General features: G+C 39.8%; 1 protein-coding gene across 2 annotated transcripts in view; it reads right to left on the bottom strand.

The window, feature by feature from the left end:
* The window catches only part of LOC109914240 (aryl hydrocarbon receptor nuclear translocator-like protein 1), a 46665-nt gene extending 26853 nt beyond the window's left edge, over positions 1–19812 (bottom strand). The window contains exons 1-5 of one of the 2 annotated variants that reach the window (XM_048606840.1): positions 19678–19812; positions 8290–8434; positions 3452–3490; positions 1567–1608; positions 866–1023 (exon numbers count right to left, since the gene is read on the bottom strand). In XM_048606840.1, the coding sequence (XP_048462797.1) occupies positions 866–1023; positions 1567–1608; positions 3452–3490; positions 8290–8429 (379 nt within the window). In that variant the 5' untranslated portion in view covers positions 8430–8434; positions 19678–19812. Of the gene's footprint in view, positions 1–865; positions 1024–1566; positions 1609–3451; positions 3491–8289; positions 8435–12703; positions 12799–19677 lie in introns of those variants that run through there. The other variant, XM_048606842.1, reaches the window with a different exon arrangement.
* Positions 19813–25072: the final 5260 nt, after the last annotated feature.

Raw genomic sequence — 25072 nt, 5'->3', positions numbered from 1 at the left:
GGAATAGTGGGGCTTGATTTACAGCACACTATCCCGGTTTGATTGCACAATTTGCTACAGATTTATTACATTCTACTCTACAAATTTCCAAACTGGAATTTAGAGTTGCCTTATCATAACCTCAGAAGGGGAAACTGATATACTTGGAAAGAACAGAGATAGATGGTTTTGGACCCATAGCTTTCTAAAGCTCTCCAGCACTGCAGGTTTTCCTCATTTCTAGATTGAATATATTTTCTTTATTCATTCACAGGATCTGGGCACTCCTGGCAAGCCCAGCCTTGATACCCCATCTGCTAATTCCTCTTGACAAGGCTGTGGAGAGTATAACCGAGTGGCTTACTCAACCCTTTAAGGGGTAATTGAGTTGAAAAAAAATGTACTGTGGATATGGAATCACAAGAAAATTCAGGTTGGATAAGAAGAGATTTCCTTCTCTAAAGTACATTTTCACAATCTGTTTGGTTGATGGTCACTAGTATGGAAACTAGCTTTTCAGTTCAAGATTGATTTAATTCATGAATCCCAGCTGCCATTGAAGCTTTTGAACATATATTTAGGAGCTGCAGTCCAGGCATCTGGATTACCAGATAAGCAACATAACCACAAAGCCACCATATCCAACTGCTATAACTAGCTAAAACTGCATTATCATTGCATCATGTGACTACCAGGCTTGTAGGTGAATCCAGGTGGACCTTGTTTTTTTTTTTTAAAAACAGTCTTCCAATTTCAGTTGTGTGGTGGCAACAATGCAAACTGAACATGGGAACAGTTATTTATGCAACATCAAATAAACCCCATGTAGGTTTGTTGGAGATATTGACCGTAATTACGGATAGCCTTTCACTTCCTAGTTCCTCACCTCTTAGGGTCTTCATGTGTTGTACGGCCATCCTAAGCACAGTGAGCTTGTCCAGCTTCCGAGACATGGCATTGCATGTTGGCACCATTGATGCCAACTCATCAATAAAACTGTTCATCTTATCCCGACGCCGCTTTTCAATCTGGCTATGAGCCTCTCTGAAATTTGAACAATAGAATGAGATAACTCTCTGGATTCAGCTCAATAGACAGCTGTATCGTAAGATGACGTTAGTTGGCTGTACTTTAATTGATATTTTACAAAATGACAGGATTTAATCCTTTTTAAAATGCTTTGTCAATATCTGTGCATCACTGGCATTGACCAACATTCACATGTTCTGAAGAAAGGGTCACTGGACCCAAAACATTAACTCGGCTTTCTCTCCACAAATGCTGCCAGACCTGCTGCATTTATCCAGCATTCCTGTTTTTGTTTCAACATTCACTGTCCATTTACGGCTCCAAGAAAATGTGGATGACTTTCCTCACCCTGCAATGTGCGTGCTGATACACACAGAAACTGCCTCTGAGTCCTCTAATTATTAGCTACCTTGCCAGTTTAATCCATTTGCTTGCTGATTTTTGGAAATCTCTATTGCAATTTCCTGTTATTCTTTTCATCTCTCAGGAGAACAATCACAGCTTCTTTAGCTCTGATCCTGAGCTTTAAGAATACAGTACAAAGAACTAAAGGATTACCTGGCATTTTTCACTCTGCCATGTTGATCTGTACATTCCATCCTAGAAGAAAGAGACATGTAAAGTTATGATAAAATCCATCACATTCAAAGAATATTTCAATGGGCTCAGAGGCTTGAGTTGTGAAAAATATTTAAAATTTAGAATTGCAAATGGTACTAATAATTTACACCATTCGAATGATCGAGTTCCCTGATCTAAATTAAGCATTCTCCTCTAAACCAAGGCTGCACTTAAAAAAAAAGAATATTCAACCAAAGGTCAAGAAGCAGGAGCTGCTGTTTCTGGGCGGGTTAATAGTGAGGTTATGGAGGATCTTGAATTCTGTACTGAAAGATGGCAGTGCTGAATGTGTGCTGTATATCTCTGGTTATACATTTGGCTGGCTTGTTGGATACCAAGGAACACAGAGGACATGAGAGTTACCTGTCCTACTTCTCAAATACAGAAGGTAGATTAATCTGAACAGCGCACCAGTTCCTACTTCCACATGAGACACATTATAGAATCTTGCATAACCTTTTTTTTTTTTTTTTTAAAAATTTGTCCATATGATGCAGATGCCCATATCTAGACTAGCATTTATTGCCCCACTTAAATACCCTTTAACTGAAAGGTTCGCTTAGCTATCTCAGGAGGTTAGTTAAGAGTAAACCACATTAGTACAGGTCTGGAGTCACATGTAAGCCAGACCAGGTAAGGATGACCGATTTGCTCCCCTAAAGGTCATTTAAAACAAAAACATCAAGTTCACTAATGACAATCAACAGCGGTTACATGGTCACCATTAAACTCGTTTTTTTTGTCGGATTCAAATTTCACCACCTGCCATGGTGGAATTCAAACCCATGTCCCTACAGCATTAGTCTGGGTTCTGGATTACTAGTCCTGAGGCATTACCACAACATCATGCCTTCCACATAAAGTGGTCATTTAGCCTATCATATCTGTGCCAATTCTTTGTCAGAGTTATCCTGAGCAGAAACTCCTCTCAGAAATGGGGAGCTCCCTTCCTTCATAAAGAGGACAATGGGGTGGAGTGGCAATCTGTGAAAGACTGCCTCAGAAAACCCAGTCTATTAAATTTGAAGAAATTCTGGACTGAATGATGAGCAGGCAAGAGGATGGGTAATAAACTACATGTGTTTTGGATGAATTCCAGTTGAGAGAGTGTTTAAGCGGAGGCACCAGCCAGGAGAGCTGTGAAATAGTCAAGTGCGGAGGTAACAAAAACATGATGCCATTTCCAGGGATTGTTTGACATTCACAAAGCTTTATGAATACAACTAGAGATATTTTCCATTTAGTTTTGCTGACAATTTGTTGGAAGAAGATAGTGGGATGGGCGCCAGTGGAATCAGAATCAGACAGGTTCTATAAATGGAAGGATGATCGACCTATTTTACGATGTTGCATCCTGGGCAACGCAAGCGAAAGTAAACCTAGCAATTTCTGCTCAATGTCATAACAGAGGAAAATTATAGCATTGTTCCAGAACAAGGAAGAATAACAGGAGGTACCATTTGTCTGATGTATGCTTCTTGATTGCTCTGGGACATTTTACCATATGTTAAAGTGTGCAATATAAATGCAAGTTGCTATTTTAACTTTTACCCGACACAATTACTTGATATATCCCCATGTTATTAAACAAAGCATCCTCTCCCTCAGAGGACAATGGAGATCTGCTAATTGTTGGTGCAAAAATCAGGGTGTAAAAAATGCATTGCATCAATAAAGAAATCAACCAAATACATCTGACTCATTACTTCTTTTCAAATTTATGCCATTTTTAATAGGAGGTATCTTTAAGGTTGACCAGAAACAAAATAAGTTGTTCTGAAGTGCGAAGTCTCAAATAAAAAAAATTGACATTGGATTATACCTGCTGTGTTGATCCTCTTTGTCAGTGTCCATCCCGTCTCTAAAAGCAACACAAACAAATCATCTTTGGAAGGCTTTCCTCTGTTTCAGAATGCAAACAGCTACAGAATTATTCATTTGTCCAAGCCTGCAGCTACCATTTCTTGTTCCAACACGACTCATTGAATTTTTCAGCAAATAGAACCACCTGAAGCAGAAGGGCTCTTGCATACTTACAAAAAGGAGAGATAGAGGGAGATATGGGAGATGGAATAAAAGGGCAGGAGCAGAAGAAAAAAGATCAAGGCAAATATTGCAAGAGAACAAGCAAAGAATCCAGGTAAGAGTGGGCAGCCGAAAGGGGGAGCCAATGGGCGAGATGCCAAAAGGGGAAGCCAACAAATGAGGAGGTGAATGAGGGAGGGAGGGTCACGGATCAAACTTAGGGTAGGAACGAATGGGTAAATGAAGGATAGGATGAGAAGATGGGGCAGGGTGCAGAGCAAGAGAGCACACAAGCTAGGGAGAACAAATCCATGAGCAAACACGAGCAGGCAAGAGCTGTATGTTCCATGTTGAGGCCAAATAACAGACTTGGATCATAAAGGCATAACAAAACGACAAGATGGTTTGAGTCAGCTGTGTCTCCTTGTTCTACAAACAAAAACAGTTTGTTACAATATCGCATTTAATGAAAACACCACACTGTAAAGTTGGCGTCGACTATGGACACAATACTTAAATTGAAACGTCAAAATCCCACACCCCACATCCGCACTTGAATAACCTCTTAATACATTCTCCTGCATTACAGAAGTGATAACCCTTCAAGTATACTACATTGGCTGTAAAGCACTTTGAGACATTGATGTCTTGGGAGGCACTCTGCAGCATGTTGTATTTAAGTATCGAGAAGATTCACAGTTTGCACAATGTAACGGATGACTTTGTAAACTATGACTTGTTAAGGTCTCCACAGTACATATGAAATTTGTGATTCTATTTTATGGAGTCAACAACTATCCAAAGTTCCACAGTAACAGTTTCAGAACTTGAACTCAACTTTTAAAAAAAAAAACACTTTTTAAAAAACTGGTTAATAAAACGCACTAGAAGTAAACAATTTGTCACTAAAAACCTAATTAACATCATTTAGTGAAGATAAGCTCCCTCCCTTATCTAAGCCTATTATGACTCAAATCCAACACCCAATGACTCCTGGCTACATCAAGCCTTCACGGAAAAAAAGACCTGCCACCACTACCATCATTTCAGGGCAACTGGAGAATGGGTAATGCATGCCAGTAACACCCATATCCCAAGAGTTTATAAACAGGAAACAGGGCTTTCAAATAGAAAGATGTCCAATTACTGACTGGTCTGTGCAGTGCCAGAATATCTAAACCAGTGCATCAAAACCTTAACAGATCATAAAATGTCACAGCTCACACAGCACTCGGGTTTAATAGAACTGAGTGACTCATCCGTGTTAAGGAGGCTCTATTCTGTTGGCATTTAATGGTCCATTTAAAACATCTTATTACACCATCCTGTTTCTCTCCTCCAAACTCCTACCACACGTCCACTTCAGGTAGCCAAACCTGTTTCGCATCTTCATTACTCCTCAAACTAAAAGCCATAAGTCGGAGAAAAATAAGGACAGTAATCCTTTTACTTCAGTGACAAACAAATTTACAATGGCTCAAAAAATGCCAGATAATATAGTTTCCCATTGGAAAAAACCATTCATTCATTCAATCACCATTTTCAACTAAACCTATTTGATATCAGAACCCAGTCATTTCAGGACAACAGTTCCGGAGTAACTACATTTCCAGGTGAGGCCGGCGATTTGCCTCAATGGGTAACTGTTCTGGTTTGGGCTTATTCCCTTGTTCTGGATTCTGCTCAAGAAGGAATAGTTTCTCTAGGTTTTTCCTAGCAAATACCCTTAACATTTTAAACTCCTAACGCTGCACCATTCAGAAAATGTGCCGATTTATCTTCTCAGACTCAGAGTGAATGACCAATATTTATTCACACTGAACTTTAACTAACATATTTTTGCATATCTACCGTGTCCCTTTATAATTTCCTACACCCACCAGCACTGCATACTGCTCTACAGCAAACATACAAATTAGGAGAAGGAATGAGCCATTCAACCTGTTTGAGATTTTTCCATCATTTAATAAGATCATGGCTGATTTGATTACAGCTTCAATTCTACTTTCCCCATATACTCCCAATACCGCTTGATTCATTTATTAGTTTAGAGTTCTGCCTTGAGAACATTCAACAATCCTGCCTGCACCACTCACTAGGGAAGAGAGGTCCAAAGATTCATGATCTTCGTAGATATATTCTCCTCATCTTCACCTTAAATGGGGGTTATTTATAACCTGTGTCCCCTAGTTCTTGTCTCTCCACGGGGGGAAACATCCTCCCAGCATCCACACTGTCAAGTACCTTCAGGATTTTTCAATAAGATCACCTCTTATTCTTCTAAATTTTGAAAGGATACAAGGCCAGCCTGTCCAACCTTTCCTCATAAAATAAGCTGCAACCTGTCCCAACTCCAGGTATCACTTGAATGAAACTTCTCTGAAATGCTTCCAATGCAGTTACACCCTTTTTTTAAAAATATGGAGACTAAAACTGTACACAGTACCCAAACGTGGCCTCCCCAATTCTCCATACAAATGCAGCAAAACATCACTATTTTGATATTTCATTACCATTGCAATTAATGACAATACTATTTGCCTTTCTAGTCACTTACTGTACTTGCACACTAAACTTATCTGATTCATGTACAGGACATCCAGATTCTTCTGTACCTCAGAGCTCTGTAATTTCTATTTAACTAACATGCTGTGCTATTCTTCCTCCCAAAGTGGAGGAGTTTGCATTTTCCTATATTTTACTCCATTTAGCAGATTTTTACCCACTTGAAACCAATCTATATTCCTTTGTAAAGTCCTTACGCCCTCCTCATAACATACTTTCCTACCTGTCTTTGTGTCATCAGGAAATTTAGCAGCCATACACTCCCAGCTTGTTCATCCATTCGTTGATAATAATTGTAAATAGTTGAGGTCTAAGTTTTGATTCCTGGCACTCCACTTATCACATCTTGCCTAACCCAAAAATGATCTGTTAGTGCCTGCTCTATTTTATGTTAGCTAACCAACTCTCTTTCCATGCTAATATGTTATTCCCAATGCCATGAGGTCTTATTTTGAGTAGTAAGCTTCGATTTGGTGCTTGGTCAAATGCCTTCTAGAAATCTACATACAGCAAAATCACAGCTTCCCCTTTATCCATGCTGTTTGCTACTTTTTCAAAGAAATCCAACATATTAATCACTCACGTTCCTTTTCATAAAATCATGTTGACTCTGCCTGATCACATTGAGATTTTCTAAGTGCCCTGGCCAGTGGATTCCTGCTTTCTATCTCTGTTCTTTCTTGAATAGAAGAGTCACGTTCACTATTTTCCAATCTGGCGAGACTTTCCTAGAATATAGGAAGTCTTTGAAACTTGAAGCCAGAGCATTTATTATCTCAGCAGCTACTTCTTATAAAATCCTGGATGACGTCAGCCAAGACCTGGCAAGTAACGTCTCCTTATCTCCAGTCCTTCATCTAAAACCAACATTGGCTATGCTTCAATTAAAGTACTTGGTTGTAGAGCATTTGGAAACATATAAAAAGAACTACAATATAATTGCAAGCTCTTCTGTGACAGCGGTTACATCAAAAATCAGTGCGTGTACAAAAGGAATAATTGACATCCAATCCAATTGTTACAAGCTAGAATCCATGAATGATCAACATCAGTTCTTAACAAATTGCACATACCTAAGATGCAATCTTGAAAAATGACCAATCAAAATTAATTATTCCGACAACAGAATCTCTCAGTTTACAAAATTTAAAATTACTCATGCAACATACACAGGACAATGGTCTGACATGGTTTGGCTTATTTGTGAACTAATGTCTAGACCAAACTGTTACCCAGTTCTAAGTTCCTCTACTCAGAGTGGTGGTATCATCTTAGCTGCCATGGTCTTCTTTGAAAACTTCCAACAGCTTTGTAAATGATTTTGGTTGTGCCATAATTAAACGTAACTGAAGAATACCTCAGGCTATTCTCTCCAAGAAACAAATAGCAGAACAGAGTCACAGAGGAAAAACCAAAACAAAAAGTGCCTTTGACAATATCCCAAAGGGTTTTGCAGCCAATAAAGTCATTTTTGAAGTGTAGGTAGGGTTGGAATGTAAGAAACACAGTGGTTAATTAGCACACACAAGCTCCTACAAATAGTAAAGAAACAATGACCAGATGGTTTTTGTTCTGTGTGGGATTTTGATGGAGGGATTCACATTGGTTAGGACACCAGGGAGCACTTCCTTCCACTTCTTCACAATAATACCTAGAATCTTTTCCAGTCACGTTTCCTTTTACAGCTGCCATTTCTGATTGCGGTGATACCAGCAAGGGAAATGCCAACTTAGTGATGTGCTCAAGGTTCTGGAATGGAGATGACCCACTTAATAGTCAAAACAAACAAACAAACAAACGCCTGGAATAAACTTTTATATTTATATTGTTCCGGATCCCCAAACACCAAACCCTACACAACCCCTATGCCCACGCAATCGACTTGCCATTCCTCACTCTTTTCTGCATCTACTACACTGTCCACCCTATCTCAAAGAGGCAAAAGGGACTGAGAAGCAAAGACAGTCAACTAGATTCTAGAAGAAAGGATAATAAAGAGGGAATTTCTTAGAGGATGCGTTGCAGAGAAGTTGTCAAACTGAAGATAAAGCCACCCTTATTTAAACTTACTGATAATCTGTTGAACTTCCTTTGCGCTTCCGGTTAAAGTCCATGCTTGCTGTGCCCAAGGAGCTCAATATTAATCCAGTTGGATCCGACGAGATAAAATCATTTATTGTTGAGGAGATGTCCATATTCTGGTCTGCCATTTGATCTGGAACATTGTGAAGTACAGAATTACAATTACCTTCCAGGTCAACAGACCACCTCATTGTTATGCATTCCCCACCTCCCCGTCAACTTCTGTCAAAAAAATATGCAGCCATTCTCACAGAAAAAACCAAAGTGATCATGCGATCCATTAAAGATGAGGAGTATTCAGGGCACTCGATTGTTGCATCTTTCAGCTCCAAGGTCCACTAAGTGCTTCAAGACTCCTCAGGCCTCACCTAATCACAATATCTTGAAACCAAGAATTTGTATTATGTGAGGAATCAAATTGGTAAAACCCACATCCCCTGCCACACTGGGTGTAGAGTGTATAATGTAGATCAACATTTCCATCAAGTACTGAAGGAGTGTAGTTTTGTCAGTGGTGTCATTTTTTTGGATGAGGCAATAAACTGACACTTGCATAAATATTAGCATGATGAGTCAAATGCTGCTGTTAAATATCTAATGATTGTCTCATTTTCCAATGTGAATGGAGAAGCAAAGCTACCCTTAGTGTCTACCTGCATAAAACACTGTCCCACTTCCTTCCATTTCCCCTTTGTCCATTTCAGGTGGTGGAAAAAAGAGATTTGTATTGATATAGTGGCTTTCACAGCTCCGAGATGATTGCAAAGCTTATAAAGCGAATAAAACATTCTATTGAAGTACATTCACTTATAATGTAGGAAATGTGACAAGTAACTTACACACACTTACTCACAAACAAATGTGCAAATGACCAAATAATTGATTTTTAGGCATTGACAGACAAATATTGACCAAGGACACAAACAACAACTTGCACTTAGAGCATTTTAGGGAAATGTCCCAGCTGGGTCAGGGCCCAAGCATTAATGGTGAAGTGATTAAAATTGGGAACATGCAAGAGATGGGTATTAAAGGTGTGTAGAGATCTAGGACTGCAGGGTTGGAGGAAATTACACAGCTAGTGAGGGGAGAGGTTGCAGAAAAATTTGCAAACCAGAACGAGAATTTTAAAACTGATGCTTGGCTAGCCTGAGAGCCCATATCGATCAGCAAGCACTGACATGATGAATGAATGAAATTTATTGCGAGGTAGGCACTGGAGGGCATAATATTGGCTCGGAACAGTCAAATTTGGAGATGAGACATTTGACGGCTTCAACAGCAGATGAGCTGAAGCTGGGAGGATAAGGACAACATTATAAAACGCTGAAGTAGACGTCATGTTGAGGCTGTAGAGGACATTGGTAGGGCTTCTTCTGGAGTACTGTGTCTACTTCTGGTCATCCTGTTATAGGAAGGATTTTATCAAGCAGGAGGGGATTCAGAAAAGATTTACCAGGATGTTGCCAGGAATGGAGGGTTTGTATTATAAAGAGAGTCTGGATAGGCTGGAACTTTTTTCACTGGAGTGTAGGAGGTTGAGAGGTGACCTTATAGCAGTTTATAAAATTATGAGGGGTATAGAAAAATGGCATGTGCCTTTTCCCTAGGGTAGGGGTTTCAAGAATTGGGGACATTTTTAAGGTGAGTGCAGGAAGATTTAAAAAAGACACGGGGGGCAACTTCTTTTTTTAAAATGCAGAGAATAGTTCACGTGTGGAATGAACTTCCAGAGGAAGTGATAGATGGGAGTTCAGTTACACAATACTTAAAAGGCATTTGGATAAGTACATGAATAGGAAAGGTTTGGAGGGATATGGACCAAGCACAGGCAGATGGGACTAGTTTAGTTGGGATTATGGTCGCCACGGACTGGTCGGAATGAAGGGTCGGTGTCCATGCTGTATGACTATGACTCTAAGCTAATCATCATTGTTGTTGGGATAGGAAATTGAATTCTCAGCTTGGGGTCATGCAAGATACCAAGCCTACATACATGCTTGGTCAAGCCTCACGTAGATACCAGGGAGAGGACAGAGTCAGTGATAAGACAATTTGTGGAACATTAGTATATTCAGATTGGAGGCTTCTGGATACCATTTTAATAATGAAGGACAGCAGCACAAAACATTTTGTTGGTTCATTCTCAGAATGTAAGTGTCCCTGGCAAGGTTGGCATATGACTTAGTGGTTTGCCAAACCATTTCAGAGGGCAGTTAGTGTGGAATTAGAGTTTGTAGGCAAGGCAACTGGGGGGCAAAAGGGTGTGTGCTTAAGCTTCCTGAAATACATTCAACCAGAGTGGACAGCCATAGTGTTGAACTGGAGTCACATATACACCAAGAAAGGCAAGAATGACAAGTTCCCTTCCCTTCTAAAGGTCTTTAATAAACCAGTTTTGTTTTTACAATAGTCCATGCACACTTTGACTGGCCAGTTTTATTTTTTAAAATATCCTGATTATTGTTTTAATTGAATTTAATTCTCAGAATACCATGGTGGGATCTGAAATTACATTGTCAATATCATTAGTCCAGATTTCAACATAACTTGACATTGCTCATACCTGATGGAAGGGGACAGTGTTGGAGTGCAAGGATAGAAAAGCTTGTTTGAAGCAAAGTCTGGTTGGGTCCATTCTTGGAGCTTTCATGACTAGTTACCCAACATGCACACCTTGGCAGTACTGTGTCTTCCCAGCCAAAGTAAATAGATATTTCATTACCTTATTGCCAGTTAGGAATCAGAATCCTTCGCCCCTCTTCCTCCTATGCCTGATTTACCCCTCAACACCCTCCACTATAAATTTATTGTCTCTCTGATTATTTTTTCTCGTAGGTGGCTCACATTACTATCCTGAAGATTAAACTGGGAAATTCTGGTGATTTGTGAATTTCACCAAGACTATATTATAGTTAACCTACTGCAGAGAGGTTCCCTCACTATGTGGGGAAACAACTATTCATTTTAAGAGTATGTCCTACAACTGATTATAATGCTGCAGACTTTGAAAACAGGTACTGTTCTTCCCAGATTGATACTTATTGTTCAATCAGAGCTAGTCCAAGAAGGTGGGCACTGGCAGAGGTTAATCCACCATATCTAACCAGACTGGAGGGAGGGACGTCGGGACTGTTTTGCATAGCTGGAAGACGGACGTAGCGACAAACACCATTCTTATCCTCCTTTTCAAAAAGATTTCTGGGAAATTCCTCTCTTGCCAAAAGGCAATCAACCAAGTTCTAGTCGACAAGTGCGACGGGGAAATCAATCATAGTTTGACAGTGAGAATATCAACTAAAGGAGGAGATAAAAACAACAAAAGCTGTTTGTACATCGAACAACTGGCTCAGAAGCGAAGGCAAAATAAGACAGAGAGCTGACATTCATAAGACCATAAGATATAGGAGCAGAATTAGGCCATTTAGCCCATCGAATCTGCTCCACCATTCAATTGTGGCTGATATGTGTCTCAACCCCATTCTCCGGCCTCCTTCCCATAACTCTTGATCCCCTTACTGATCAAGAACCTATCTCTGTCTTAAATACACTCAATGACCTGTCCTCAATACCCTTCTGCTGAAATGGGTTCCATGGATTTACCAGCCTCTGGCTGAAGAAATTACTCATCTCATTCAACAGGATAAATTGATAACCAAAAAAATGCTGGCTGTTCATATAATGCAATAGTTAATGATATTTTGAAAAAAATACACTTTATTATTGTGAAGGAAGTGAGCTCAGAAACATACCACAAAACCACAGTTAGACATATAGCTTTCACAGATCCCCCCCAAAACCATGACCTCCGCAACCTGGAGAGACAAGACCAGCAGATATATAGGAATACCACCAAGTCACACACCATCGTGGCTTTGATGTGTATTGCTGCTCCTTCATCATTGCCAAGTCAAAATCATGGAACCCTCTGTCAGGCAACACTATTCGAGCACCTTCACTCCAAGGACTGCAATGGTTCAAGGCAGCAGCTACCACCACTAGGGCTAATTAACAATGAGTAATAAATGCTGAAAATACCATCCACATACACATCCCAAGAAAAATGTTATTGAAAGAATGATTAAACTTCATATATTTTCAGCATTCACATATATGCATTGTTATGGTTCAAGTTAACCTCATAGCAGTTAAATCAAACACCTATATTTATGCTGTCAACACATGTTTCAGTACAGTTTTACACACTAAGTTTATGGTATTACTACAGCAGTACTCAAAAGTTCTTGCATAAGCTACACACACTCAACATGGATTCTGAATAACAATGTGCAGGGAGCTTTGAGGAAATTTAAAAAAAAGCAAATTACCAGAGCCAATTGTGTTGCCAAGATACATTAAAGGCCGTCTGAATACATGCCATATAGGCGACTTCCTGACTTACTTTGTGAAATCTGAGCAAATGCCAACAATGGTGCCCTGGAAACGCTACAGTTTATCTCATAGGCCGTCCCTTCTCTTTCTGCTAATTCACACAGCAATCAAACCTTCAGTCGACTTGAAGTGTTACAAAAGGGAATTTACGCAGCAAGACCTGATTTTCTCATTGCTCGATTGTTGAAGGAGCAGTCACGTGACTGGCTTAATCATACACCAAAGCTGATTACATGGTGCGGCTAACACCTCTACTGAGCAATAAATCAAGGTCAATCCTAAAGTAGGTCAGATGAATCAGCTGCTCAGGAAAGAATCAGTGCTACCATCACTGCTAAATTAACCCTTGTCTCACACAATGAGCTTTGACAGGTGATGTTATGCTCAAAGATATGACACAGTTAAATCTAGATACACAAAAATCAGTAGAAGTAGCAAAGCAGGATAAGGCGGCCATGGAAAAAGGAAACAAAGCACTGAGGTTAATTTCCAAGAAGACAATTAAAAAGCAGAGATGTGTTAAGTTTGCATCAAGACTTTGTTAGATCACATGTGGAGTACTGTGCAGAGGTCTCAGTGTTATAAATTAGATTAACAGGCACCAGGGAAGGTGCAAAAAAAAAAGTTATACAAACATAATACCAGAATTAAGAGTTTAAATCTATCTGGAAAAAATTGTTAGAAAAGAAAAGGCTGGGGAGTGACCTGTTGGAGGCAGAGATTATTAAAGTATTTGATACAGTAACTTAGTGAAGACGTGGAGAACAGTGAGATTTGGGGTTCACAGGAATCATTAAATGTTTGCAGAGTGGTACAAAAAAAAGACATTTTTCATCAATTTTGTTTCTTGTCTCAAAGGGCCTGAAATACAAATGTTGACATTATGATGGAATTTAGAGAGAACTCAGTAGATTCCATTAGAAGCACTGTGAACATTTCTGGGCACTGTATTTCAGAATGAATCTATTTGCCCGGGAAGGAGCACCCATTCATCAGAATGATACTAAATTATGAGAATAGGCCAGGTTTGAATTCCCTTGACCACAAAAAAATCAATAGAGCTGTACTTCAGATGTTTCAGATACTGGAAGAAATTGATGGTTTTCCTTTACAAACCTATTTCTTTTGTTGGGGGAAAATTCAGGCCAAGGGGGCATCACCTTAAAACTTGAACCAGTTCATTTAGAGGTGAAACAGGAAGATTCTCTTCAAAAAAAAAAAGGGCAGTAGAAACTCGGAATTCACTCCTAAAGGGTGCTGGGCCTGGTGGGGGTCCATTCATAATTTCAAAACAAAGATAGCTAGATTTTGTTAGATAAGAATAATGAAGTTTACAGGAGTGGCTCTTATGCAATTGGACAATGGAACAGCTTTGGGGGCTGAACAACCTCATGCTGTTCCTATGAGCAACAATTTCAAAGAAGCTCTATTAAAAGGGAAGCAAAATGATTGCAGATATTACTGGCAGCGTGAAATACCTAAAGAAATGGAAAGTCTATGCTTAATCTCGCTCACTTTTCACAATTACCTTGTGACGTGTGCAAGCTTTCATGATGTAAACATGAACTGTAGACAAAGGAAAGACATTCAGCAGTTCAGATTATTACATATTGGAAAAATCAATGGTGTTCTTCAAATATTGATCAGTGCTTTCACAAGTAGGTACAGGAGTCAAATAAGTGGGGAAGTAACTAGGGAAAGAGATAGCGCCTAATCCCTACAACCACAGGACATTTGCAAATTAAGGTCCATGGATCCATGGTAGAACAGAATTTCCCCAATTCTTGGAGCCCAGTTTTTCAACTTTGTGTTTGTGACAGAAATGTCGTATTGTAGGAAATACAGAAGTCAATTTGCACACAGCAAGTTCCTACAAAAAGCACTGTGATAAAAACAGATAATCAGCCTTCTGCATTTGTAAACACTGCTTGAGTGTTAAATTATTGGTCAGGACAACAGGGAGCATGCTCCTGCTGCTCCTGAAAACATGCCATGGAATTTATTCCCCCACCCAAGAGGCAGAGGCCTCAAGTGTCCTCTTAAAGATGAAACCTCCGAAAGTGCTGCAGTCTGTTAGTATAATGTGTGAGATGTTTGTATTCATAAATCTCTGGGGAGTGACCTGAATCCATGACCTATCGACTCAGAAGCGAGGGGGCTACCTCCTGAGCCACGGCTGACATCAAACATCATAACTAATGGGAACATTTCTTAGCTTGCAAGCATTTCCCTGAAAATATCAAATGTAGCTCATCTTTGAACTTAATGTGCAGCTTTTTTTCTTCAAAATGACATTCTGACTCCCAACATCTAACCTGCCCACACATCCAGAATTCAACTTATTATTCACTGCCTTCATAAATATGAATACTCAGGAAAACCAGAAAAATGAATAAGAAATTGCTTGGCAAAATGGAAGCAATGTGCATCATTGGAAAACAGCACTGACAGTTGGCAATGTTAATGTTTAATATTAATACAAATATCTTAGAGATAACTTTTATGTCAATTTACCTGGCACTATGATTTCCCTCACCACACTACATCATTCAACTCCTTAACAAAACAAAGTAGAGCAGGAAGCTGCAACATCTTTCAGGACTCAGCACTGTGTGGAGCTGGAGGAACACAGCAGGTCAGGCAGCATCAGAGGTACAGGAAACATTTACGTTTCGGGTTTACACAATTCATCAGGGCTCATCAGTCCTGCAGATCAGCTGCAGCTCAACGAATAGCACTCTCAGCTTCGAATTAGAAAATTGTGGGTCCAACTCCATTCAAGAGACAGCAACATTCCTAATGCAGTACTGAAGGAATACGCACTTTGAGGTGCCAATCATTACTGGATATGCTTTAAAGCAACATTCTTGTTGAATGCAAAAGATTCAGGACATTAGTCTGAGTAAGAATTTAGGAGGTCAATACTTATCCCTTTACCAACTTCACCAAAACTATCTGATCATTATCACAATGCTGTTTGTGGGAGGGAGCTGTGCACAAATCACATGATATAACAATGGCTATAAAAATACTTCATCAGCTATAAAGTGCCTTAGAATTTCCTGCTGTCAAGAAAGATGTTAAATAATGGCAAATCTCTTAGCACCTTCCCTCTCTCCCTCACTTTTGATAGTTCACATTGCACATAATGGGATTTGCTTATAAATATTTAATTAACTACACGTGCGATTACTGGTGGTGATTAGTGTTTAAAAAGGGAATAAAAAAAAACAAAGGAAAGTTACAGTAATTTTAGCAGTAGGAAAATCGTTCTGGTATAATAAAAAAAGAAACAAAAAAAGATAAATCTCTCAGAATCCAGGGATCTGGGGAGTGAATGGAAAAGTGGAGTTGATGTCCAAGGTCTGCCATGACGTTACTAATGACAGTATAGGCTTTACAGGCTGTACAGTCTACACTGACCTCTTGTATTTGTTTTTTTTTAAATTTACAAGTGGTTAAAAAGTAAAATGCACAGGCTACTTACAGAGAAAAGTGCAACAGCTGAAGTTACAGCTGAAGGGGGTGGCCAGAGGAAGCACTGCTGGGAGAAGCAATTTTGGGGAGGTGGTGATTGAGTTGATATAGTGTGGGACTAGGATTAATAACTGACCTTCCACAGAAATACATGTAACGACATAGAATTTACAGCTCAGAAAAAAAGGCCAGTAAGCCCAAATGTTCCATGCTAGTGTTATGTGCCATTAGAACCTCCTCCATATCAATATGCCTTTCTATTCCTTTCTCCCTCATATGTTTACCATGTTAGGATCATCTGGAACACAGCAGGCTGAAGAGCAGTCAAATATACTCCTGATCATAGGTATTGTGTTCTTATTCCACTAAATGCCCTTTTGGGTAGGGAATTCTGCATGTGTCTAGATAAAGAAGTTTCTCCTAAGTTCTGTATTAGTTTTATAAGTGACTATCTTATAAATATGGCCTTAGTTCTGCTGTCCACAAGTGGAAACATCTTCTCTACATCTACCCTCTGATATTGCACAAAATAATTTTAAAAACCTTTACTCTAGTGACACCTCGATCTACTTTAAAGGACAGTGCAGTCACGCACCCTCCAGAGATCAGCGTCACCTCTGATTCTGTGGGTCATATCCTTGCCTCCAAAGTCCAAGTCCAGTTTAGGGCTTGAGCACAAAAAGCGAGGCTGACACTCCAGCAAAGAACTGAGATATGGTCCCTTTTGGATGGGTCATTAAACTGTCTGCTTGGGTAAACGTCAAATCATTTTGAACAGCAAAACAATTCTCCCTGATGTCCTGGCCAATATCCATTCCTCACCAAAACAGGTTACTTGCTCATTATCACATTGCTGTTTGTGGAAGTTTGCTGTGCACAAATAGGCTGTCATTTTGCCTACATTAAACCAGCAACTACACTTTAAAACCTATCTGTAAAGAGCTCAGTTGCCATGAAAGCACTGTATCAGTCTTTATTGTGGTTATGGATATTTGACAGTCAACATTTTCTGCACCTTTTAAGGTCACAACTCTTAAATGGCTTTACAAATTCCCTTTGCAGAAAATTTACAATTTTTGGATTTTGTCCCAGAAACTAAAACATACCTTAGCTAATATCAGGTAACTGTGACTGACTGCAGCCTCTAATGGCCATAACTAAGACCACCTTGAACTTGCTTGAGTGCCCAGTGTTGTTTGAGGGTACAGGGAGGGAAACTGTACAAAGCAAGCAGAATTTACCTTCTTCAAATAACTTCTCTGAAATATGTTGGACTAGCTGTAATGATCTCTGATTAAGGTTGACACACAGAAATTTTAAACTATTTAGAAATACGACTTTAATCTTTAACAAGATGACCAGTGTTTTGTTTAGCAGGGTGTGGAAGTACTTTAGATGTAACAAAAAAATTTTTCTTCAGTCACTATTAGAACAAAATTTGTAAGTGTTCTCTCAAAGAAGCCGGTCAGAGGACACTATTACAACATCAATAACATAGAAATGACAGGAAATATCCCACTCAGTTAACACATACAGAAATCAGAACATTTCTGATTGCACCATGATTGTGAAACAGTTTGACGCATGGAGGTTACGAGCTGTTTCATACAGAAATACAAAGACCTGATATAAATGCTAAGGTAGGCATTAGCAGCAAAGATGCACCTTGTACAAAGTATGAATAAATAATTTAAAATAATATTTTCAGATCACAATGCAAAATGGGCAGAATTGCACAACACAGTCTTAGAATACCAGGCCCAAATACAAGAAACATACTTAAATAACATGGTAGGACATTCTAAAGTGCTTCATACAAAACCACGCAATGAGTTATCAATGACAGGGGACCAAAATCCTCATCAAATACAGGCTTTAGAGCATTTTAAAAGAGAAGTGGTATGGAACTGAATATGTTTAGAGGAAATATTCCAGGTTATTAGGTCAAAGCAGCTGAAGTTTACAATGTAATAAATGAAATGCTACTCAAATGTTTATGGGCGAGGGGGGTGGGGTGTGGAAGCATACAAAACATGAGATTAGCTTTATGAAGATCAAACATGTAAAATAAGCCATTTTCCACAGCTATTTATAGCTACTAACATTTCTCAAATTGAATAAAGTCAGAAAAACATGGTTGGAAAAGTGATTCTAACACAAGGTACACCAAACAACAGACCACAAAAGAGAGATGGTAGCATAACAGCGATGTCACTAGACTGATAATCCAGAGGTTCCAGTTAATGTTCCGAGGAACACAAGTTCAAATGCCTCAATGGCAACTGATAGAATTTGAACTCAGTTTATAAACCTGCAATATAAAAGTGGTCTCAATAATAATAAACAATACCAACTTTTGCCAATTTTCAAAAAAAAGGCTCTTTAGGGCTGGAATGATCTTTTACCCAGGGTAGAAAATCTGCTGTATTTAGCTGACATAGCCTACATGTGATTCTGACCTACAAAAATGTGGTTGATTCTTAACTGCCCTCTGAAATAGCCTAACAAGCCACTCAGTTCAAGGGTAGTTAATGATGGGCAGCAGGCCTTGCCAGGGATACTCATGTCCCTTGAAAGAAATAAAGTAAAAAAAGTCTATATCCCAAATGCAAACTTTTCCGCTGTTTTAAAAAACTGATGGACTCACTTTTCAACATCACTTGTTTATTTTTAATTTTGGCATATACATTTTATTCATGTCACACCAATCCAAAAAGCCCCTTTGATCTGCAACAATGTGCATGCATGCAGAAACTTTAACACGAGTAAAAAGTTTCAAAGCACACCACAGCAGTAGTATTAAATGAAAATTATGTCAGTAATTAAGATAGGTGACCAAATGACCTATCAGAAAATCTAGGTTTTGAGAAATGCCTTTGAGAAGTGCTGAGGCAGGCAGCACTTTTAAGGTTTTAAGGAAGGAATTCCTGATTTTAGGGCCTATTCAGCAGAAGGCCAGGATGGTGAAGGCAAAGTGAGCAGGAAGGATGCAAGATGTAAGTATTGATGGGAGCAGAGATTTTGGTCGGCAAAACCCTGCACCAATGACTACTAAATCAGACACACGCACATTCACACAGTTTCAGACCACAGAACAAAACAAAAAAAAAAAAATCACAATCGGCAGAAAAGAGGGCATTTGCACCACTGCAAATTGCTTGATTGCACAAAGTAGCTTCTGAATGATGCGGTGCAAGCTGAAAGTTGTTTACTGCTAAAAAGAGAGAAAATGGCTTATTTGTTAAGACAGGAAGGGAAAAAGCACGAATGTTAACCTCTTTTTGCTCCGATTTGTTTTCTTTTGCCTCTTTCGAACTGAAAGCAACGTCTGCAAAGGTGCAAATACATTGTAGGAGGTACGTGTGGGGTGAGTGGGGGGGATGCAGTGAGACGAGGTGGGGATCAATTGGCTCTAGTTCCAGGTGAGTGCAAACTGGATAAACCTCAGATCTAGAGAGAGTATTAAAGCCCAAGCCCCACAAATAGCTGCGGCAGTGAATCACTCACCTTGCAACGGACGGGATGCTGGAAGGTGTTTCCCCACCCTGCGGGTGTGCTATCTTGTCGCCGGCTTCTAAATGTCGCTGCTACAGCAGTACAGCCACCAAACACCACCGCTACAATGTCGCAACCCAGGTTCCACTGACCTACTTCCAGCCGCTGACGTAACCACTGACCTGAATCCATTGGTGTCCCGCCCCCTCCTGTCAATCATCGCTCGTGGCTGTCATATTGACCAATCGGATCACAGCACCGGTCGCCGCACCAGTGAAGAGGCGTGATTCCGTCCCCGCCCCATTCGGGCGAACCAATCGACACGCGGTCGCCGCCGGACGCGAGCCAATCAGAACCGTTCCAACTCGGTGATTGGAGAGGCTGTTAGAAACACGGACAATAAATCAATCAGCAAGGCGGAAGTTGAACCAATTGGAGCACAGCTCGCATAGACGGCTCGTTTGTCCTGGGTCGACCAATCGGAGCTTCCTTTCCATCCCGGCTCGGGAACGGGTGGCGGCGGTGGTCGCCATAGCAACGGGCTGTAGGAGGGCGCTGGTAATGGTGGCTAAAATAAATGAAGGAACTCCAGCTGGAGAGGTGGATTGGAGGCGGCAAAGGGAAAGTAAGGGCTGGTGACCATTCTACTATTCAGAAAACAAAAACATCCAGTTAGGTTAAAGAGTTCGGTGATGGAACGCTGAACACAGGTTCATTAGCAAAAGAGAATGAGGTAAATAGTCAAAAAGCAAACAAAATGTAGTGGAATGAGCAGGCCTGTGGACTAAACTCTTGGAAAGAACTGGCACAGACTCAATAGACTGATTGGCTGTGCTGCGCTTTGCTCTAATTCTATATCCGAACCAAAACCTTAAAACTGCTACAATTGAATTATCTTTAGGAAACAAAAACAGAAGTTGCTGGAAAAGCTCAGCAGGTCTGGCAGCATCTGTGAAGAAAAAAATCAGAATTCACGGTTCAGGTCAGGTGACCCCAATCCAGAAATTTATCCCATGCTGCAAAACTGAGAGGTGACCCGATAGACACCTCTAATTAAAACAGCGTGTGCTGGGGAAACTCAGTATGTCCGGCAGAATCTGTGGAGAGAAAAACAGAGTTCATGTTTTGAATCCAGTGACCCTGCATCATAAGTGAAAGAGGTGGGAACTCGTGATGTTATGCTGATCATAGGTTGGTTGACTGAATTCAAAAAATGGAGACCGTGCACAGAGCCTGAGAGGGGTACAATATAGAAGCAAAGGGATGGCTGATGATAAACCAGGAGAGAGAAAGAAATACAGAGTGGGTGCTAATGGTGTTGCGAAGTTGGGTAGAGTACTTGTGGATTGGGAGGCAGGAAATTAGAATTTGGTGTTTGTAAAACGCTAGGGGAAAAAGCTTGCGTGGTCCCTTTAAAGGATGATGTGCTTTTTCTATGCTCAGAGATTCAAAAATGATGACCGTGGGCACAGCTTGTGGGTTTGTAGGTGCACAGAGAACACCTGAATTGAAACATTTGTATCAAAAGGCTGTACAGTTTGCAGACCAAGCAGCAGTTTTGTTTTATCAAGACGACAAGTTTTGAATTTAGCCAATCAATTTGAACCAGGCACTTAGATATCAAAACTCCAATTAAATTTAAATTTAATGGTTTTGACATCATAGGACCAATCCTTTGTAACAAATATTGATATGTCATCAAGAGTATAAAAGAAGGGGCAGTTGGGCAAAGACAGGAGAGCAAACTGCCATCTGCCAGAGTTAGCAGCTTTCAGCTCTCAAAAGAGAATTGCTGGCTCTCACACTCTAAGTTTTAGAGAAAGCACCATCTCAGTCAAAGGTACCTACGACACAATTAGTTAATATTCCTGACAGAACATTTGACGGAGAAGGCACAGAACATTCCTGAAGACCCATAACCTGGCAGTAATTTCGAGAGACTAAATTCTAATTTTTATTTTTCTTTTATATAAGTGGGAGACTTGTATTTATTGGAATAGCATACCATTAGAACTTTGTTTTATTCATGAATAGTTAGTAGTTAGAAGGGATTTATTCACTTTGTTAATAATTTAGTTAATTTGTTCACTGTTAGACTTGGATAAATAAATTATTACTTGTTGATTGTAAAAGTGAGTGTTGGGTTTGTTTTGTTTAACCACTAGAAGTTGTTCCCCTTTAGGTGTTTCGGTTTTAGTTCTCCGGAGTGGGGGTCAACCTCTGCTTTATAACAATGGGAAGTGTGAATAGTTGAAAATGTGCTGGCTGTGCTGGGTGGACAGAACCTGGGGCCGTGGGGGTAGGTAGTGAACATGGACACTCTGAAGTTTTTAAACTCAAAGTTGAGCTGTATGGGATGGTACCTCGGTGGAAGATTAAGTGTTGTTCCTACAGCTTGCATTGAGCTTTGCTGGAGTACTACAACTGAGACAGAAATCTTGGCATGGGAACAAAGTTGTGTGTTGAAGTGGCAGGTAACTGGAAGCTTGGGGTCATTTTTATGCACAGAACAGAGTTGTTCCTCAAAGCAGTCGCCAAATCTTTGTTTTGTCTGCCCAGTGTTGAGGAGGCCACATTGTGAGCAGCGAATACGGCAGCCTAGATTGAATGAGGTGTAGGTAGATCGCTGTATTCTAAGGAGAATGTCTAGTGCATCTTATCTGGAAACCAATGGTTTGTATAGAAGCATTGAAGTCAGCAAAATGTCCGAGAGTACTTAGAGTCATAGAGTCATACAGCACAGACACAGACCCTTCATTCTAACTCATTCATGCTGACCAGGTATCCTAAACTGAACTAGTACCTTTTGCCTGCATTTGGCTCATATCCTCTAAACCTTTCCTGTTCATGTACTTGTCCAAATATCTTTTAAATGTTGTAATTGGACCCACCTCTATCACTTCCTCTGACAGCTTATTCCATACACGCACCACCCTCTGTTTTAAAAAGGTTGCCACTCAGGTCCATTTTAAATCTTTCCCCTTTCACCTTTCTTGTCACATCACTTCTTATAATTTGGAAATGTTACACAATTTTCAAAAATACTTAATACTTGTAGAAATGAAGCAACAGCCAGAAGAAATCAACTAGCAAATAACTTTGTCAATGCCAATGCATCTAAACAACTGTTGCTGAACAAACAGTTGTGCAAGTTTATCGTCTCATCTTTTTGTTGTAACTCCATTAATCTTTCAAAACTAAACACCTCTGCCTGATCCTCTACCTGTTTAGGTTTTACCTTTATCATTTCATCAAACAGAGCGTCAACTAACTGGACCTCAACTCCTTTATCCTTCTCTTTTATTTTCCCTTCTTGTTTTAACTTATGGCTGTGGGATCTTACCACCACACAGTCCGGGAAAGTTCCAAGGTATTTATCTTTTAACTCCTCAGTTCCCTGGTTTTCTTTTGGCTTGTCCACTATAACAGGCCACCTGTGATCCAGCTATATTGTTTCCAAGAACAAACTGTATCCCCGGAATAACCAATTTTTGCATCACTCCCACTATCACTTTCTCAGTCTTGATTGGACTTTCTAGCCCTATCTTACACAGGGGAAAACTAATTCTCTCTCAGTTTATTCTACATTATCACTCTCTCAGGCAATATTTCAGAAGGAATGCAAATATTTTCAATTCTTACTATTAGAGACTGACCAGCTCCCATATCTCTAAATATGTAAACTTCTTTACCTAATCCCCCTGTTCTACTTCAGTAATCCTTACCCACACAGCTGAAGTCTTTGAAAAGATAGGGCGCCATCTTACTATCCAGCCTGTAACTTGGCTGTGCAGTCTCCTGCAACTCGTCAACTTCTTTGGGATTTCCTTCACTACCTCAGCTAATCCCACTGGCTTAGCCTCTTTTACCACATCCTTTTTCCCAGTGCCTTCCTTAAACCACTAGCACTGTGATTTTGTGGGTCTCCCTCTATTACAGTGGAAACACCTGAGGCCTTTCACCTCTTTCCCACCCTCTTGGGTTTCTTTTTTCACACATGGTAAACTGTTCCCAGTGTGGTCTACTTTTTGTTTTTCATTGAGTGATCTCCCTCTTTCCCAATTTCTATCCCTCATGGAATAAAATTGCTGTCAAAAGCTAGATTTCAATTTATGTACTGATGGCGTATTCATCCGCCATCTCTACAGCGCCTGTCACTGTTTTAACTTTCCTTTCCTCAACATGAGTTCTTATCACTACTGGAAGTGGGTTTTTAAACTCTTCCAGCAGAATAACATCTCTAAGATCCTCATAAATCTTTTTTATCTTTAATGCTCTCATCCATCTGTCGAAGTTGCTCTGTTTAATTCGTCCGAACTTGACATACGTCTGACCTGATTCCTTTCTTACATTTCTGAATGGTTATCTATATGCTTCTGTCACCAATTCGTAGACACTCAAAATAGCCTGTTTTACTCCTTCATATTCTCTTGACACCTCCTCTGACAGCCCTGCCTACCAACGTGCTCTGAATTAACATTACCCACATAGCCTCTAGTTCATCTGTTTAGCCGATTTCTCAAAGGAAATGAAAAAGGCTTCTTCATCTATTTCATCGGATTTTGGTAATGTTTTGCCATATTTGTATGTATCCCTACCAGGCTATTGGTTATGATGAGTTTGTTCATCATCACTTCTGTCTTGTACTTTTACTTCTGTCATTTGAAGTTTTTTTTTCTCCTAAGTTCCAACTTCATCTTTTCCAACTCGGACCTTCTTTTCCTTTCTTCTTTCTCAGCTAGGAATTTTCTTTCCCTTTCTTTATCTTCTAACTCCAATTGTCTAATTTGCAATTTAATTTTTTCTAACTCCACTGCACTTGACTGTTTCTCTGATATACCTAAATGCTTGGCTAACTCCATTACAATTTCTGCTTTCTGCTTATCCCTAGTTAAACCCAATTCTAGCCTGTCTGCTAATTCTAGAAGTGTCCCTGTTTTCTGTTTTCCTAAACCTTCTTGGCAAATTTAGGAAGCATCTTCGACCTCCAAAACCACTTTAGCAACATTAAGAGCCATTTCCCCACTTTTGATTCAACCAATAACAAGCAACCCAAATTAAACAGAGTTTCCACGTCTCACTTAAGTTTTATTTAAAGGTCTAAGACACTAATTCCCAAGTCTGTTTAAATCTGCTGGGATCTTTCGTGCTCTAATCTGTTCAATTTTTCCACATCTGTTCAGATACATTCAAATCCATTCAGATCCCAGACATGAGCCCCCAATCTGTCATAAAGCAGAGGTTGACGCCCCTCTGAGAATTAAAACTGAAACATCCAAAGAGGAGCACCTCGCCCTCTTATCTGTTAAAAAGGAGTGTGAAAAGTGGTGTAACCTGTCTTTCAGCAACATCTGGTGGTTAAATAAAATAAATGCATGACACTCACTTTATAATCAACAGGTAACAA

This window comes from Rhincodon typus, chromosome 17 (genome assembly GCF_021869965.1).
Source record: "Rhincodon typus isolate 14 chromosome 17, sRhiTyp1.1, whole genome shotgun sequence".
Lineage (NCBI taxonomy): Eukaryota > Metazoa > Chordata > Chondrichthyes > Orectolobiformes > Rhincodontidae > Rhincodon > Rhincodon typus.
This window is presented reverse-complemented; position numbering and strand designations above follow the sequence as displayed.